Below are 19,347 nucleotides of genomic sequence, written 5' to 3'. Positions count from 1 at the left end.
GTGATGATTATTTCAATCTGTGAACAAAATACTTGGAGACACGGACGTAGCCGCCTGTGTGGTCTGGTCTTACCAGATCAGATCACGTCAGGGATTGGGACTGCGGGTCCTTGTTTCTTCATGTTGACCTATCACGAGTAATGACTTGTATAGTATTGCGATGTTTGCTTGGAGTGAGTTGTGAGTTTGGTTTTACGTCGCTTTTAGCAATATTCGAGCATTTTCATGGCGTGGGACATCAGAAATGGGCTTCACACATTGTACCCATGTGGGGAATTGAACCCGGGTCTTCGGCGTGACGAGCGAACGCTTTGACCACTTATGTACCCTACTGCCCCGCTTGTTTGAACTTGAGGGTATTTTGAGAGTATTTTGTATCGTCAGCTACAAAGTGTTGACTATTGCTCCTGATTAATGGTTTAATTAAACAATCACAGAGGGAACTGAGAGTAGTTTTACATGGTCGGATCACGCTTTGCAATCTCGGGAAAAGTGGGCAATAATTGTACGATCCGTTTCTATTCTGTAGTTTGATGCGGCAACAGTCATGAGAGTTTGGGTGGTGAGGTCACATCTCCCGTCAGAGGCACGCCTATCAGCTGACACGCAGACAAAGGCGACGTGATTGGTGCAGTGGTCCATGCACTGTTGTTCAGTCACCCCGGTGTAGGTAGCCATGTTGTTTGCCTTTATAAAGTAGCCACGTATTGTAGTGTAATGAGGACCGTACTCTGTACAACCTGCAAACAAATTAGTTATGTTGTAGATTTCTGTGACATGATGCACAAGATGGGGGATTAGGGTACTTAAAATGAAGTCAGATGAATGTCAGTTAAAGACTGGTTGAAAGTTGATGATGAAGGAATAGTATCTACATTGAAAAGTAGCCCACCATTAATTTTCAACATTTGTCCACCCATCGAGATAATCGTAATAAACAATTACACAGAAAAACATATTTTCAGAAGACACCACAAGCTGCTCGCTCTATTCTAATTTCGTTTCGTAATTTTGAATGCAAATAATCACACCGAAACAACCTCACAAGAATCCTTTCGTCTCCTTAATAAAATAAAATCGACCCTTCAGTGTCACTGCCCATGCATGTCGACACCACCTGTTGTGCAGTTTACCACCTGTTGTGGGACTAACTCTCATGAATTAGCTCATTCTGCAAACATAATGGTGACTGTTTGGACTATATCTTTCACTTCTGTTGGATTTCATTATACACTCATCAAAAAAGGAAAAAGAAAAAGAAACAAAAAAACCCCAAAACGCATAACTTCCTTAAGTGGCATTTAGAAGCTGGTATGATGAAGTGGAACACTTTTCATGGATAGACAACTTCTTTGTTGCAGTAGTAGTTGCGACGTTTCGATGTAGATCCTAACACCGTTATCACCGTGTGTAGGCTAAGGACATGGTTGGTTTGTGGCATCATTTGGCCATTGGAAACAAAGAGATTTTCAAGCACAATTGCTGCAAATATGAACCAGAAAAGATATTATCTCATGCATACTCGAAACACAAGACTCGTGTTGAGGTGAGAACCCCAGTCCGGGGTCACACATGCACTCGGAGTTGACACAGACGGAGCTTGCCACGTAACAGTCTGCGTTGTTCTGACACGAAGATCCAATAAAGCCTTGAGCTGAAAAAACAACAACGAAAAATACAATTAAAACTGAGATTATCATTGAATGTATTTATAGATATGAACCAATATCCGTTGCAACACCTACGACATAAAGGTTGAAAAGAGTAACCTCATAGGAGTCAAGATTACTGAACATACTGAGACAACGGGAACTACAAGAATACATAAATCTGATTACACACGCAAAGCTTCATTAGAAGAATAAATGCTTTATGGGCACCAGTCTAAGAAAGCAAGGTGGGTTTGACACTTCACTGAAAAAAATATTATTAGCAGGACGTAAACTGTATATATAATTTTTCTTTTCACAAAGCTAACACAATAAGACCTGCACACATCAAGTAAGGTACCTAACACAAGAGTCATATCCCCTTGGCCTCAATCAATTTGCATGTGGACCTTGGCTACTTAGACTACAAAATTGTTACTTGCCACTGGATATCTGCAGATCATAGGAGAACAACATACTAAAGATAAGTATTTTCCAATATATTTTCCTCGTTTCCATAGAAGACCACCTTGTCGTCATGAACACATAAAAGTCCCAAATAATTTAATCAGCACTACTTCCCCATTTGGCTGACGTGTTTAAAATTTTTAAGAAGACATATTCAACGCTTTTGAAGTTCAGCTATGGAAAAGGAAAACGGACGGCAGATAAACGGGCGTACCACAGACTGATGGCTGTATACCACCGTTTTTCAGTCTGCACTTTTCTTGCTGAGGTAACCAAACACTTATCAGAGAATGTTTTCTTTTGAAAATGTATCTGAAATGTGAAGGTTCCACTTTCCTGAGATTCATGAACCAGTCTACTCGAGAAGAAAAGGATAGTTAGTTTTAGGGTGAAAAGAAGGGCATATACTAAGGAAGAAGACATCACGATTCCCAATAGTCCTTTGTCATAGTATGTCATAGTATATTATTGTTATTGCTATGTTATGCCTGATCTGATCTATCAATAATGAATTAAATCTGCCATCCTTTTAATTACTGGAGTGTTCCATTGTTTCCACAGACCAGCAACATATACACAAAGAGTTTAGTTATTGACATATCTCACGACTGAATGAGCCCCGATGTTAACCCTTTGGTGCCATGAGCATGATCTTACAGATTAGGCTGCAGGAAAATTTGGCTCATATCTTCACTTTTAATTTGTTAGAATGAATTAGTAACCTTGACTGTTAGAGGCAATACCTTCAAAGGGGGTCATAGTAACGTAAAATGACTGTTGACAATTTTTTTCAAATTCAATTCTATATCTATCATGTATTTAGAACTTTTCATACTCATCCGTGAAAGATATCACTGTTTAATAATTTTACAATGTCAAAGTGTTTTACAGTTATGACGTCACAATACTAATACCTCTGTCACAACAGTATTAGACCTACCTTGACTCGTGGAAAGCAGAGTCAATCACACTCGTTGAATTCTTAGGAAAGAAGTACTTTGCTCGATATTATTTTGGTAATGTTGGGTGAGCAATATAAACAATACTTAACGATGTCACGTGTAATACCATATCTATGATACTCGTGAATGGTAGTAATATCTAACTCGATTTCGCTCGTTAGGTACCAAACCATTCACTCGTTTCATAAATATGGTATTACACGGGACATCGTTTAGTATTCTCTATATATTAGAGGTGGTACTGCTAAGATATTGGAGGAGTGAGTTTTAATATTAACACACTCAGTCACACTCACTGATACCTTCACTTGCATCAACACAAGGTATTTTCAGGCCAGTGCACAAGCCAAATGTGTTAACTAACACCACACTGTGCATCAATCCAGCTACATTAAGGCTGATCTGATCGATTAATAATGAATTAAATCTGCAATCGTTTTAATTATTGGAGTGTTCCGTTGCTTCAACAAACCAGCAACATATACACAAAGAGTTTAGTTATTAATAAGCACCCCCCGACATAGCTCACGATTGAAAGAGCCCCGATCGTAACATTTTGGTGCCATGACCATGATATTGCAGATTAGGCTGCAGGAAAATCCTGCTCATATCTTCTCTTCCAATTTGTTAGAATGAATTAATCACTTTGGCTGTTAGAGGCAATACCTTCAAAGCGGGTCCAAGCTGCGCAAAATGATTGTTACCCCGAGAGGGAACGTAAGCTAGGGTTCATGCAGATAGTAGAAGCACTGTAAGTCCCCATGGTCCCTAGTATGATGATCTACCTTCAGTTGTTGCGATCTACAGCCTGTTTTAATATTGTATTGTATTAATAGTAAGAACGTTTTAGATTTACAAACTAGTTTTTCATTTAAACACTTGACCTTCTAGTGCTTTTTACTGCCCTGTGTTGACAAGTTTTTAAAATTCAACTCTTGTTTTAGACATGATACTGCTGAGTGAAGTGACTTTTAATATTAACACACTCTCAGTCACAATCACCCATACCTTCACTTGCATCAACACAAGGTATTTTCAGGCCAGTGCACAAGCCAAGTGTGTTAATTGACACCGCACTATGCATCAATTCAGCTACATTAAGGCAATCTTTATGTATGCGGAATGAGATTGGATACAAAATTGAAATGGTAGAAAGGTTACAGTATATTGAATGAAAGCATTATCTTGGTAAAAGCATCCCATTGTAATGGCTTCTGGGGGATGTAGAGGGTATCCATTTGTTATACAGTATCGGTGAAATGCATAAAATACTGGTTAAAACTACTTCATATGGCATCTAATAGACTTTCCCATGAATGCCACTTAACCTGGATTCAGTTGATAAATAGCATGTTTGTAAAGTCTTCATTTAACTCATTAAGGCCGAGAGACGCACATGTTCGACAAATTAATGAACTCCTCACAGCGAGAGACGCACACGTGCAACAACAGAAAGCACCTCTTAGGCAGCGAGATAGGCACATGTGTGTCGTACTTTTAAAAATCGCAATGTACCTATTATTTCAACCAATTTAGTAGTACTGAGCAAATATTAGCTTTTCTTATGAGAGATGCTACCGTTAGTGTCAATCAGAAGAAGTATTTAAAGTGTTTTGATAGCAATTGCTAATCATTATCATAGGCTTATACAGCGTTTGGCAAATGAACACATTATGATGTGTTTACAGATGTCAGTGTCTGGTACTCTTCAATGGGAATGGATACTAAATCTTTCCCTCTACTGGTGAAGGCCGTTAAACAAACAAACCCAGTCGACCATGCCTCATAATCCTCTTACTCTTTAAATAAACAAATTGCCCGACTGGCAAAAGAGGATACCACCTAAAATACTTCTTATGCAAATTGATTGAATTAGATGTAATTGTTTAGCGGTTACTGAAGATTATATTTTCTTCAGCTTCAACTTTGTAACTATTTATTTTCAATAATCTGAAGTTGATAATGTTACCTTGTCGAATATAAAGTGACAAGTCGCGCCGTTGCATCGAATATATATACATTACAGTGTCATTACAACAATGACATCTTTTACTACGTTTGTTACAAAACACAGTAAGTTGGTAATTCAAAAAATTCTTAGACATACACAGAAGTAATATAATGAATTAATACATGTAAACCATCCAAAGGTATTTCAAGCATTTTTGTTCAAGCTGTTGAAAGTTTCATGTTGATTTGAATTGTCAGTTTTCTATGCAATTTACATGAGCATTGTGTAAAACGTTTGTATTTGATCTCTGCAATTATCAAATCCGGTGTAATTATCACGTGTATCAATGAACTCAGTCTCTATCGATCCATCGTCAATAAAAGATGGATAGTATATCAGTTACGGTATCGATACACATGCGTATAATCATTCAATCAGAAAACAGTAATGAGATAACTGAAGACCTCTTTCGACCTTAAAATATAACAGCCTCCGGTAGAATGCATATGTAGTTACGCCCTTGTTGAAAGATTTGTCCAGTGACAAGTGTAAACTAAACAGATAAGCTATTATATCATTGGACAGCTTGCTTTATGGAGTCACGCCCCTCTCTGTAACGTTTATGCATACATGCACATCTGTTATCTTGTGAACCTCGTTTGCATTCAGTATAAATATAGGCACACCCACCTTCATAAATATTTGGGGGAATTCAACTGCAGGTTTATACAATATAATAATTCAGTATAGAGTCACTTGTCTATGCAAGGAATATGTAATATTCATTTTGTATATGTATGTTTGTATGGTCACGTATGTTTTCTGCATTGAATCTAGATGCAACAAAATGTCATGCTATGAATGTGCTCTATGTTAGTCACAGAAAAGTGTAATAACACTTTCCTTAAAATAATCCGTATACACTAGAAATGTATCGGCAAAAACGCTAATTTCGTTGAAGACTATGAAGTATGTAAGTAACTTCTTCTTTACAGTATGTCATTGTCATAGATGTTTTGTAAAATTAAACTTCACACAATGATATGAGAGAGAGAATTGTTTATGTATGTCTCATCTCTTATATACAAAGAATACATGCATATGTTGATAAAATATAAATGTACAAGCCGCCAAAGGTCTACAAGAGAAACTATAGCAATAAAATAACATAAAACGTTCGATTACATGATATGTATTCACGCTTGCTTTCTTTCATAGTGCGACACAATTAAACAATCAGGACTTGTTTGTACGACTAGACAGTTTCCTGTCATCCCCGAAACCTGCCAGGGAAATCAGGTGTTATTACTACTAATTAGTCTCAGCACATGAGTCGGGCAATCAGCAAGGGGTTCCAGGTGTTGAGTAGTGAATTGGCTCTCGGGCTTAATGAGTTAATATTTTTATATTCAATTGAAATTACTTGCTTATCGTAAATCAACACCTCAACAGTTATACTTTACAGCACATTCAGAATTCTAACTGATTCTTTTTCGAAATGCATGTTGTTTTTCAGTGACAGAGTTGTTTCTAGTCAAGAAAAAATCTCAACAAATGCTGAAATCAAAATCAAATTTTATCACATTTAGTTATGGATGTAACTTTTTCACTGGAATCGAATAAAGAACAAGATAGGTGATATCATGGAAACTGTAGCAGCATATAACAACACCAGATCTTCGGTATGCCTTATCAATAAGCTGCAAAAAGGGCTCACAAAACAGAGATGAAGAGGTGTGCTTGCTTAAACCAACCCTTCAAAAAGACCAAGTCCAAATTTGTTACCATTGAAACAGAAAAAAAAATTGAAAGAAAAGTTCAAAGCCCCCAAAGGCACATCTAAATGATATGGAGAGGCAGTGTACCAAATTTGGTGAAGACTTTGAAGTAGTTTTAGAGTTATGTTCCAGAAACAATGGGAACGACGAGGCCGACGCCAACGCCGACGGAAACTCAACCAAAAGCAATGTGTCTCCCGACCCTTCGGGGGGAGACATAAATATGTACAGCAGGAATGAACAAATACGCTAGCATCTATCAGAGATGAATTTTAACCAAGTTTTAAGATAAGCCAAGAAGCAGAAAGATATTTGATATATTTGTCCTTGTGTACAGTTGCTACTGATTGTACATTTCCGTACAAGACATTTAAGTACAGGGCATTTCCGTACAAAGAATACTATGTATACAAGGAAATATCACAAAATTACAAAATCTGAAATTTTATAATTTGAGAAAACAATATCCAAGATCTGTTTCATCTGAAGTTGATGTGTTTATTTCTTAAAGACATTTCAAAGGAACTGACACCAAATATTTTATTCAACATTCAGGAAAACAGTTTATTGGGAGGGTAGCCTTTTTTTTCATTAGTCCCTTCAATGATATATTCTGCACTTTACAATGGTTACTTATGGGTAACTGGCTAATTGCATGACCAGCATCGACGCATTGTGGGCTGTTTACGTCTTACCACCAATCGTGGAAGTATAATACCGGGGGTTGATTTCAAGCCGTGTAATTTTTCATATCTAAATAAAGTCTCAGTGTCACTGAGTATGTTTCTAAGTGGCAATCCTGCCAGACAGGATATCATCAATGTTTCAAATATCACGAAAACCAAACATACAAAAAGACATTTTATAGGAGTCCACGTGTCCCAGAAAAGTGTAAACAAGCAAACATATATCATACTACTTTGTGTAATACTCTGACACGTATATGTTTCATAACATGAATTACCTTTCTCCGATACATACAGCATACATCCCGGGGCTGATTCGCTTTCGGAGTTCTCGTTAAAGGCGACGGCGTAGCCTCTACAGACTGATCCTCCTGAGTTCACTTGAAAGGTGACGCAGGTTTTCTCTTGGAGACAGAAGGTGCCACATTCATTTCTATTCACTGATGATTTTGTCCACAACAACCATCTTGAAAACTGCCGATTGTCAAACGTCATGACATGAGAGTATTTGACATTCTCGCAAGCTTGAGTGGCTTGAATTCTATCTTTTGACAATCGCAGAAATAGAATCAGGATGAAAATGCAAGTTTTTTCCATGATTTGTACATCGAGTTTAGTGGAATGTATCTTCAGCGTACTCACACGGTCTCCAAATGGAACACTGATCTGTTCACATGGTCAATCTGCAGACTCCGGGAAGCATGCTGTGCGTAAGAATTGATTCTACAAAAACACATTATGCAGATTGTATTTTTCTATTAGCATAATTTCCTTTCATTTGTACGCTGCATTCATTATTTAGTGCTGCATTCAACTGTGAAATAAATATCAATACACATTAGGCCTAAGAAATAATAAACTCTGTCAAAAAAGAAACGCAACCCCTGTCCTCAGATATGAAAAATTCGTTTGAATGAAGTTATTGCTTCCAAACTAAATTTTATTCGAATGTACTGAAATTATACACGTAATTAATGAACAGTACCATCCAAACAACTGCATTTGTACGCATAAGTGTATTTTATTGCTTATTCCGTCACAACGCATGAAATGACCCTCATGGTGACTTCGCACAAAAAAAAAACACATGCAAATCATGAAAATGGCAGTTAATGTAGGGGTGTATAAAAGCCCATGTGCTTTCGTATTATATTCATTCATTTGTCGCCGAAAAGCTGTGTTAAAAATGCCACGATTGAGTGCTGCCGACCGAAATATCGCCATTGGTCGTGTTCAAGCCGGAGAAAGTTTTGGAACTGTTGCACGGCACCTAAATGTTCACAAAACAACGATATCCCGACTTTGGAGCCGCTACAACAACTTCAATTTGACCAACGATCGCCCGAGAAGTGGAAGGCCAAGAATCACGACCCCCCTTCAAGATCGGTACATCCGGGTCCATCACCTGCGTAATCGGCATGCCCTACCAACCGTGACTGCCACACAAATACCAGGTTTGAGGAGAGTGTCAGCTCAAACGATTAGGAACCGTCTGAAAGAAGCGGGTTTACGTGCCTGTAGACCAGTTGTTGGACCTGTACTACGCCCCCTACATCGACGCCGACGACTCAGGTGGTGCAACAACGTAAGGATACGGACTTTACAAAACTGGAGGCGCATCTGGTTTTCTGATGAATCACGTTTTCTTTTGCAACGTCACGACGGAAGACAGCGTCTGTATAGGAGACGTCATAAACGTTTTGCGCCCATCTGCGTCCGACAGGTGGACAGATTTGGCGGAGAAAGCGTCATGGTTTGGGGAACCATCTCATACAACCAGAAATCAGACTTGGTGATCGTTCCAGGGAACCTGACAGCCCAACGTTACATCAACCACGTGTTAGAGCTTCACCTTCTCCCGATTATTGACCAACAGACACAGATTTTTCAACGGGACAACGCCCGGCCTCATACTGCACGTGCAACAATGAACTTTCTGCAGAATTCCAACGTCAATGTCTTGCCATGGCCCTCTAAATCACCAGACCTCAACCCTATTGAACACCTGTGGGATACTCTGGATCGACGCGTACGTCAACGTCAGCCGCCGCCACAGACGCTGCAACAGCTCGCCGTTGCACTGCAGGAGGAGTGGAGAGCCATTCCCCAGGAAAGAATCCGGCGTCTTATCCGTTCTTGTCCAAGGAGATGCCGTGCAGTGATTGCAGCTCGTGGTGCTCATACGAGATACTGAGAAAGACGCCCCCCCTGGTGACAAACTGGTGTCTGTGAGATGACTTTTGAAATAACAATTTTAAACATGCCCATCTGGGTTATTATTCTGCCAAATTTCAGACTTCTGTCTTAAATAATAAAAATGCCGTGTCGTCCTAAAACTTCAGATCAAAATCTCTAAAATACAGGGGTTGCGTTTCTTTTTTGACAGAGTTATATCTTTACACAACATGGGGACGAATAATGGAGTTTTCTAACTTTGTACAAATCAACATTGGATCCTGTTTATGCATTTACAGAAGCCTTGTTGTATGTTTATTGGTTCTTTAACTCAGCTATTGTCCACATATAATGCGATCTGTAACGATTAAGTTTTGACTAGACACTCCAATGATTGACATTACTGCTGTAACAATGAAAGTCAGAAAAAGCCATAAAAGATAATAGATGGTGAAGAGAACCGGCATCAAGTCACCTTAAGCTACATCATTATTAATCAGTTCACTACTTGGCAAAATAATTACGTGTATCCAGCAGCGCAAAGCCAGGCTGATCAATAACCTCTATTTCATACCCTATGGAAGGTGTGTACTTGATATGGAGTCTAATAATAGGGCACTCTAATATGCCTGCCTTAAAACCGAAATATGAATACGTGTATGGCTGAGGCATGGTCTGCAGCTACAGAAATGTAATGAATCATCTCCCACAGGAAAGTGTTGTTGCCTTATCCCTGTTGTAAGTAGTTCATTAAATAATACCAATATTATTGTGTTGTCTCTACTAATTAGAGCTTTGGGTTGACCAAGTATAATAACTTGAGTATTTGCTTCGCCTCCAATATCATATGCTTGCTTGCTTTTGTTTGCCCTTGTTTTGTGGAAAATGCATTATTTGGCATTTTTCAAATTTGTTTATGAGTATGTTAATATTTCCTAATCCGCTTACAACAATACTGGATTGGGTGAACATATTAAAATATAGATATTTAAAGAGGACAAATGGTCCACCACTATTATGACAAATTCTTTCAAAGCAAAGGTGGTATAATGCATTGTAAAGAAAGTGTTGACTTTGGATGAGTGGGTGTGTTTAGTTTTACTCCACGGTCAGCAATATTCCAGCTATATGGCGGCGGTCTGTAAATAGCCGAGTCTGCACCAGAAAATCCAGTGATCAACATCATGAGCATTGTTCTACGCAATTGGGATGCCTTGACATGGGTCACTTAAGTCAGCAAACCTGACCACCCCATCCCGTAAGTCGCCTCTAACGGCAATTTTGGTTACTGAAGACCAGTTCCAACCCGGATCTTCATGGGTAGACTTTGTGACGACACAAACAGAATAAATAACAGAACTTTGTATTCCAAGGAATTAGGAACATAGTTGTGTCAGAACCAGAACCATGCTATATCCAAGCGCATCCCCCTGGCCTCTGAATGAAAAAAGAAGTTTGTGGGGGACTCTAGTCGTCGGAAAATCGATTCTAGTTTTGTTGAGATTGGTTACATTTCCAACCTGTTTTGTTTATGATAACTAATATATACTATTATAAGAAAGTACAGACGACAATTTCTGATATGAATGGAAATTTACTCATAGAGAAGCCTTCTGGCCTGCTCAATATATATGTTCACAATAAAAAGACATTTTGTGTGAAAGCAAGTGTACAACCGGAAAAGTACTTATGACCGTTATAACTTGATAATACATAGAATTGTTGGTCCGCCATTCAAAGAAAGTGTGTTGTAATTAGTAACATTCACACAAACTTAGACGTGGGTAATCTGGCAGCATACAGAATTAACCAGGACCATTTACTTGGGTAAATGTATTCATAGGACAATGCTAACCAGCTTTGGATGAAAGCTAATATATATTGAAGATACAATTGAGGACCAATAGCTAAGTTATAACAGAAAATAAATAGATACGTCGATACCACAAACGAATTATTTCCAATTCAAGTATATCCACTGAACAATACTAGTGTATTCAGCAGTGATGTAACCATATAATGACAATGTCAACAACAACAGTGATGCATCAACACTCAGTCTAATAACGCAGTGTAATAATTGGACCAACTCTTTAGTATGATTTATAAACATGGGAACGGTTCAAGTAATGCCTGTACTAAGTAAGCATATAACAAGTAGGCACATGAAGAAAAGATGTATCTATGGATATTGATTCTGATATAATCCAAAGAAGTAAAATCTACATTAGCTGAACCACTGAAAGTCACTGAAAAACACCAACAATGTCCGACATAAATTGATTCTTATGAAGTCATAAGCTAAAACAGGACGGTAATCCACAGAAAACACCATCAGGAACTTCTACTGCAAAGGCAAAACCAGTACTAATGACGGCTCTGACCATTTGGAATGTTGAACAAAACGTTGGTATATCTCCAGTAAGTATCTTCCAATTTCCTAGGCTTATCCAACCATCCATTTAAACCCCACATCACATGATTCATGTTGTCGTCGAATATTGACTCGTCACGCTGTGGGTGTTGACCTGTCAAGCGATGAGTATAAGCTTATGTTGCAGAATACAATTACGCTGGGCCTTAATGATTTAACAGTTCAAGGTTACTGTGAAGATGAAGAGACTGCATGAAAGGCCGCATTAACATAAGCCGCATAAACATAAGTGAATTTCGGTATAACAAAACGCCTGATTACAGTTGATTGGTTCATTCTGTGAACAAAATACCAGGATACCTGGTCGCAGGTTGGGTCTGGTCTGGTCTGGTCAGATCACCTCCGGGATCTCATCAAGAATACTGATTTGTTTAATATTGCAATGTATGTTTGGAGTGAGTGAGTTTAGTTTTATGCCGCTTTTAGCAATAGCCCAGCAATATCACGACCGGGGACACCATAAATGCTTCAGATATTGTACCAATGTATGGAATCGAACTCGGGTCTTCGGCGTGGCGAGTGAATGCTTTAACCACTGGGCTACTCCACCGATCCGTTTGTTTGGAACTCGAGTGCATTTACAGTGTATGTTATATTGTCAATTACAAAGTGAGGACTGTAGCTTCTGACTAATGGTTTCAAGTAAACAAATACAGAGGAGATTTGGAGTAGTTTAACATGGTCGGATCAGGCTTTGCAATCTCGGGAAAACTGGGCAATAATAGTACGATCCGTTTCTATTCTGTAGTTTGATGCGGCAACAGTCATGAGAGTTTGGGTGGTGAGGTCACATCTCCCGTCAGAGGCACGCCTATCAGCTGACACGCAGACAAAGGCGACATGATTGGTGCAGTGGTCCATGCACTGTTGTTCAGTCACCCCGGTGTAGGTAGCCATGTTGTTGTTGCCGATATAGTAGCCACGGATTGTAGTGTAATGAGGACCGTACTCTGTACAACCTGCAAACAAATTAGTTATGTTGTATATTTCTGTGACATGATGCACAAGTTGGGGATTAGGGTACTTAAAATGAAGTCAGATGAATGTCAGTTAAAGACTGGTTGAAGGTTGATGATGAAAGAATAGTTTGTACACTGAACAGAAGCCCGCCAATAATTTTCAGCTTTTGTTCATCCATCACCCAGCAATAATTTGGTTGTTCCGCACAAGACAGTCGTCCAAACTCCATTATGGTCCAGGAGGTACTCACTCTATTTCATGATGTAATTTTGAATGCATATAATCACACCAAAACAACCTGACAAGAGTCCTTTCGTCTCCTTAATAAAATATATTCGACCCTCTAGTGTCCATGTCTGTGCTGATCGGGTCGACTCGAGATTACCACTATGTTTGGACTAACAGCCTTGAACTAGCTCATTCTGCAAACATAATGGTTCGGACTACATCTCTCACTTCTGTTGGATTTAATTATACACTCTTCAAAAATCGTGACGTGTGAATTTTCACCTTTTTACCATTGAAGCTGCATGAAATAATTGCTCTTAAACTAACACAATAAATTCTTTAAAATGGCTTATGCGTTTCTTTTTTGTGTAACTGGAAAGGCGTTGGCATGTCTAGCAGTATTCTCGATGCTTTACGATCCTAAAAGCAAGTTAAACTTCCTATTTAACCACCAAGAGCGTCAGCTTGGTTTCTCCCAGACTTCACAAAGAAGCAGAACTAAGAAAAGGAAGATTTATTGTGAATAACACGACACTTCGGAATGTATGCTTACTCCTTCATCAGATGAATGGTAGGGAGTATGAGGGGGGCACACACACACACACACACACACACACACACACACGCGTGGTAATAGAAGGGGTAAAGAGCAAACAAAAGGAGGCCAGTGACACAGCCTTACTGTGTAAACAAACACGAGGCCAGTGGACAGAAGAGGTGGTGATAGGCATAGGTGAGTGTATTAGATAAGTGAATCCCAAGCACATGGTAAGTAGATCCCTTGATCACGGTTGATAGCTGGCTGGCTCCATATGTCTATTGCTTCCTGAAGCTTCCTTTGGCGCCAGTTGTTGTTGTATGTATATATATATATATCCCCCTCATACTCCCTACCCTACCCTTCACCTGATGAAGGAGTAAGCATACACTCTGAAACGTGTTATTCACAATAAAGGAGTTGACATCCATAAATCTTGCTTTTCTAATGCAATCCACTTCTAAATGCCCTTCAAAGATTTGAAGCAGAACTAATTGATTTTGAATTCAAAATCAGTAGATCAAAATGTGCAGTTAAAGGCATAATTTGTCCCCTAATACTTATGAACACTAATAAAACGGTATTATTCAAATCATCCAACTGACGGATGAAGGGGAGTGGGAAATTTAAAATGCAGCACGTCAGAATTTACAGAATAAATAAAAACCACCAGGAAGCACCCCTTTGTGAACGGCTTACAAAGGAGTATGTCCGTAAATAATTTCACATGGACCTTTGGTCGTTGGAAACAGAGCGGATTTACAAACCCACTTGTAGCAAATTCGTACTTTGATGGGGGGCTCCGAATAAATTCGCAAATATTTTATCTCATGCATACTTGAAACACAAGCCTTTTGTTGAGGTGAGAATGCCAGTCCAGGGTCACACATGCACTCGGAGTTGACACAGACGGAGCTTGCCACGTAACAGTCTGCGATGTTCTGACACGAAGATCCAATAAAGCCTTGAGCTGAAAAAACAATGACAAATACCATTAAAACTGAGATTATCATTGAATGTATTTATAAATATGAACCAATATCTATTGCAACACGTACGATATAAAGGTTTAAAGAGTAGCCACATAAAACGTGTGAAAGTTAAAACAAGTTTGAATTGACAAGTAAAATTAGGAGTCAAGATTACTGAACATACTGAGACAACGGGAACTACAAGAAAGTACAAACGCAAAGCTTCATTACAAGAATATATGCTTTATGGGCACATCAGTCTAAGAAAGCAAGGTTGGTTTGACATTTTCTAACAGTTTCACTGAAAAAACTGTTATTAGGAGGACGCAAACTGAATATATATTTTAATTGTTAACAGGGCGGTAAACATTTAGATACTTTTTTCTCACAAAACTAACATCATAAGACCTGCACACATAAAGTTAGTTACGTAACACAAGCGTCATACCCCCTTGGCCTCGGGCAATTCGCATGTGGACCTTGGCTACTTAGTCTACAAAGTGGTTGCTTGCCACTGGATATCTTCAGGTCATTGGAGAAGAAAATACTAATGATAAGTATTTTACAATATATTTAGCACTACCCTCGTTTCCATAGAAGACCACCTTGTCGTCATGAACACATAAAAGTCCCAAATCATTTACTAAGCACTACTTCGCCATCTGGCTGACGTGTATCCATTTGTTATACAGTATCGGTGAAATGCATAAAATACTCGCTATTTCAAACTACTTCATTTGGCATCTAATAGACTTTCCCACGAATTCCACTTAATCCAGATTCAGTTGATACACAGAACTGGATAAGTAAATCTTCAGAATGAACATATATGTATTGGCAGGAATGAACAAATACGTTAGGATATATCACAACAGTGCGAACTCTGAAAGAGGAGGTACTTTGTAATTTTAATTTGGAAAACAACATTGAAGATCTGTTTTATTTCAATTCGATGTGTTTATTTCTTAAGATATTTCAAAGCAATGAATACCAACTATGTTATTCAACGTTAAGTAAAACAGTCTATGTTGGAGTGAGAGACGTATTTCACATTAAACCCTCCGAGGAAATAATCTTCATCTTTAAATGGTTATTTATAGGCACATCGTCGTATTGTGGGCTGTCTACGTCTTACCAAAAATCATGGAAGTATAATACCGACAGTTGGTTTCATGCCATGTAATGTTTCATATCTAAGTATTGTCACTGAATATGTTTCGAAGGGACACTCCTGCTCTAGACAGTATGTCATCAATGTTTCAAATATCCCGAAAACCAATCATACAAAAAGACATTTTATAGGAGTCCACGTGTCCCAGAAAAGTGTAAACAAGCAAACATGTATCATACTACTCTGTGTAATACTCTGACACGTATATGTTTTATAGCATGAATTACCTTTCTCCGATACATACAGCATATATCCGGGGGCTGATTCGCTTTCGGAGTTCTCGTTAAAGGCGACGGCGTAGCCTCTGCAGACTGATCCTCCTGAGTTAACTTGAAAGGTGACGCAGGTTTTCTCTAGATAACAGAGGGCGGCACATTCATTTCCATTCACTGATGGTTTTGTCCACAACAACCATCTTGAAAACTGCCGATTGTCAAACGTCATGACATGAGAGTATTTGACATTCTCGCAACCTGGAATGGCTTGAATTGTCGAAACTCGCAGAAATAGAATCAAGATGAAAACGCCATTTTTTCCCATGATTTGGTCATCAAGTTTAGTGGCATAAATCTTAAGCGTGTTCACGCGGTCTCTAAATGGTACACTGATCCGTTCACGTGGCCAACCTCCTGTCAATGTGCAGACTCGAGGAACTATGCAATGTTGTCACGATTGATTCTACATATACATATGCAGACACGACCAAATGTCTGCATGGAGATCACTTGGTTTGCTTCGTTGGTTTGTATTCATTATTGATTGATCCAGTCATCTGTAAAGTAGTCATAGCACATTTGGAACTTAGTGATTCTTTCCGTGTGTTATCAGGGCCTTGGGACAAGCACAGGGTGAGTTTGATTAAGACTGTGAAGAACTGAGTCTGGACCAGGCAACCAAGGGTTATCGACATGGGCAAAGGCAGCAAGTAGTCAGAATTAATCATCATTTTGTAAAATGTAAACTGCAAAAACCTCATCCCCACATGGTTGTTCGTACACCTTTAAGAACGTTAAATATGTGGATGTCTATTTGGGCACCATTTGGGGGTAAAAATTGAAACAAAACATAATTCAGAACAAATGACATGAAGAATGTGTGTGGGGCTGGGGTGGGGTGGGGGTGGACGGGAATAAAAATAGAAAGGTTTGCCGTTGATGAAAAACACAGAAAATAAAAATGCTGCTCTTATTGAACAGTATCTTATCCTGCTCACCAAACTGTTTCGAATGCACACACGCGCGCGCGCACGCACGCACACACGCACACACACATCTGTATAAGATTTTTTATTATCATCTGAGGAATATCAGTGCCATTAGTCTTGTTCACCAACCCAGGGAGATTTTGATCTTCTGCAACCCCTGCTTGTTAGTGACAACTAACAAGATCGGGTTGTCTGGCTCGTTGGCTTGTTTGACACATGTCACCGTTTCTAAATTGATGGATGCTCATGATGTAAATCACAGGACTGTCTGATTGACAAACGTTAACGTCATGACATGACCTTAAGACCCTAGTATGGGGACCTAGTTGCCAACAATACTTAGCCCGTTTTTATACTGCAGTGTCCTGATAAAAGTACACATTTAGAGATTTATGCTAGTTTTAATTCTTGTTTCTGTGATATTTTAATTGGTTGAACTGTCCTTTGTCAACAGGAATGTCTCATTTTAGTGTAGTTATTATGAAGTTGTAACTAGTTCTGGTTACGATATGACTAAAATACTGCGGATGTGACTATAAACTGTTATTCACCCACTCACTCACTCATGACCTTACTGAGTGAGTGAGCAGGGTTTGACGCCACTTTTAGCAATATTCCAGCAATATCACATGTGGGGGACACCACAGATGGACTTCAGACATTGTACCGATGTGGAGAATCGAACCCGGGTCTTCAGCGTGGCGTGTGGACGCTTTAACCATTAACCTACCCAACCATCCTTACACACTCCAGGAATCAGACAATTGCCTCAGAATTGATTTTACAGATATGCATGTAGACACGACCATATGTATTCCCATTGAGACTTGCTTTGCTTTGTTAGTTTGAATAGATAATTAACTGGTTCAGTCATCTGTTGTACTACGTATCAGCGCATTGCATAGAGTGTGGCTCAAGGTTTCCTATTGTATAACATACAAACTTTCTACACTACTGTGGATCAATTCCTTTATCCTGGAGGCTATAGCAAACGCGCCATGAAATCAAAATTTATCATATCTGAGTGACTGATGTAGTTAGGAGTTTTAATCACATCGGCACTATCTCAGCACTATCTAGTTATAGATTCATGTCACATAAACGCAGAGTATGAAAAACCTGTGGACGAAAGAAAGTAAGAACAACTAGAATATCATCGATCATAATTGGTCTTTAGAAACACATGCTTGTCGTAAGAGACGACTAACGGGATCGGGTTGTCAGGCTCGCTGACATGGTTGACACATGTTATCCTATTCCACCTGCGTAGATCGATGCTCATGCTGTTAATTGCTGGATTGTCTGGTCCAGACTCGATTATTTACAGACCGCTGCCATATCGCTGGAATATTGCTGAGTGCGGCGCTAATTAACAAAAATTCCAAACTAACACATGATACAAACTCAAAATTCGAATTGCATCTAGCATGTTTGTCTCTAATGCGTTAAATTTGGAAATGACCTACACCCGCTACCATGAAAGCGTTACTGAAGTGTCGAAAATTGAAAGGTTGATCAACCAACAATGATGCCAGATTCGTATGATGCACTTTCAAATCATCGATGAAAGAGGATGTTCAATTATACAGAAGCATGGGAAATGTAGACAGCAAGCTTTTTAAGGCTGGAACTAATAGAGTATTACTCCACAGAAAAGGAACGCTAATTGTTGGAAAGTTCATGGAATCTCTCTTGTCTCATTGTCATCATTGAAACATCTTGTTAAACAACAGCAGCCCCCCCCAAAAGAAATGACAACCATCTTATACAGTGTTTTCAATTACCACCAACACGGTGAAGATGTCTATGGACATCCATGTTCAATCGCGTAAATCTAGATTTGTATGTCTCCTCCTTCTCTGTACTGTTTCAGACACCAAGAAGTTGATGGAAAAGAATTATATATTGTGCCACATCTCTAGAGTACAAGAAGCATACGGGACCTTCGGCAGTTGAGGATCGTGAACACTTCCGTTACTTTCACGAATACATGAAGTGTTATGGCAAGAGCAGTGTTGGCATAATCGACACTTTTGTTTTCCTCTCTAGATAATTGATACGTAACGGTACCTGACGACTCCTTCTTCAAACGGTCTCAATAAGACAATAACTGAATTTTTAAAACCTATACTACAGGTTTGTATTGATTCATATTTCCTCTGATCGATTAGA

General features: G+C 39.0%; 1 protein-coding gene and 1 long non-coding RNA gene across 4 annotated transcripts; one reads left to right on the top strand and one right to left on the bottom strand.

Moving 5' to 3' along the window:
- Nucleotides 1–232: 232 nt before the first annotated feature.
- On the top strand, nucleotides 233–13,170 carry LOC124264671. The gene is made up of 3 exons (XR_006895215.1): nucleotides 233–342; nucleotides 12,219–12,223; nucleotides 13,160–13,170. It is a non-coding gene; the product is annotated as an uncharacterized LOC124264671 (long non-coding RNA).
- LOC124264660 lies at nucleotides 339–16,657 on the bottom strand. Of its 3 annotated transcripts, none has more exons than XM_046699415.1 (3): nucleotides 16,199–16,657; nucleotides 1,523–1,654; nucleotides 339–740 (listed from the first exon to the last, which is right to left on the bottom strand). In XM_046699415.1, the coding sequence occupies exons 1-3, from the start codon at nucleotides 16,509–16,511 to the stop codon at nucleotides 469–471; spliced, it is 717 nt and encodes a 238-aa protein (XP_046555371.1). In that variant the 5' UTR covers nucleotides 16,512–16,657; the 3' UTR covers nucleotides 339–468. The 3 variants fall into 3 exon arrangements, with proteins under 3 accessions (XP_046555371.1, XP_046555354.1, XP_046555360.1); XM_046699398.1 differs by lacking the exon at nucleotides 16,199–16,657 and adding an exon at nucleotides 7,773–8,337; XM_046699404.1 differs by lacking the exons at nucleotides 339–740; nucleotides 1,523–1,654 and adding exons at nucleotides 12,582–13,062; nucleotides 14,668–14,799 and having other exon boundaries at nucleotides 16,199–16,647.
- Between the last annotated feature and the right edge of the window lie 2,690 nt (nucleotides 16,658–19,347).

This window comes from Haliotis rubra, unplaced genomic scaffold (assembly GCF_003918875.1).
Source record: "Haliotis rubra isolate DU_JTF1 unplaced genomic scaffold, ASM391887v1 Scf1208, whole genome shotgun sequence".
Classification (NCBI taxonomy): Eukaryota; Metazoa; Mollusca; class Gastropoda; order Lepetellida; family Haliotidae; genus Haliotis; species Haliotis rubra.
The sequence above is the reverse complement of the archived record's forward strand: the minus strand, read 5'-3'. Positions and strand labels throughout refer to the sequence as shown.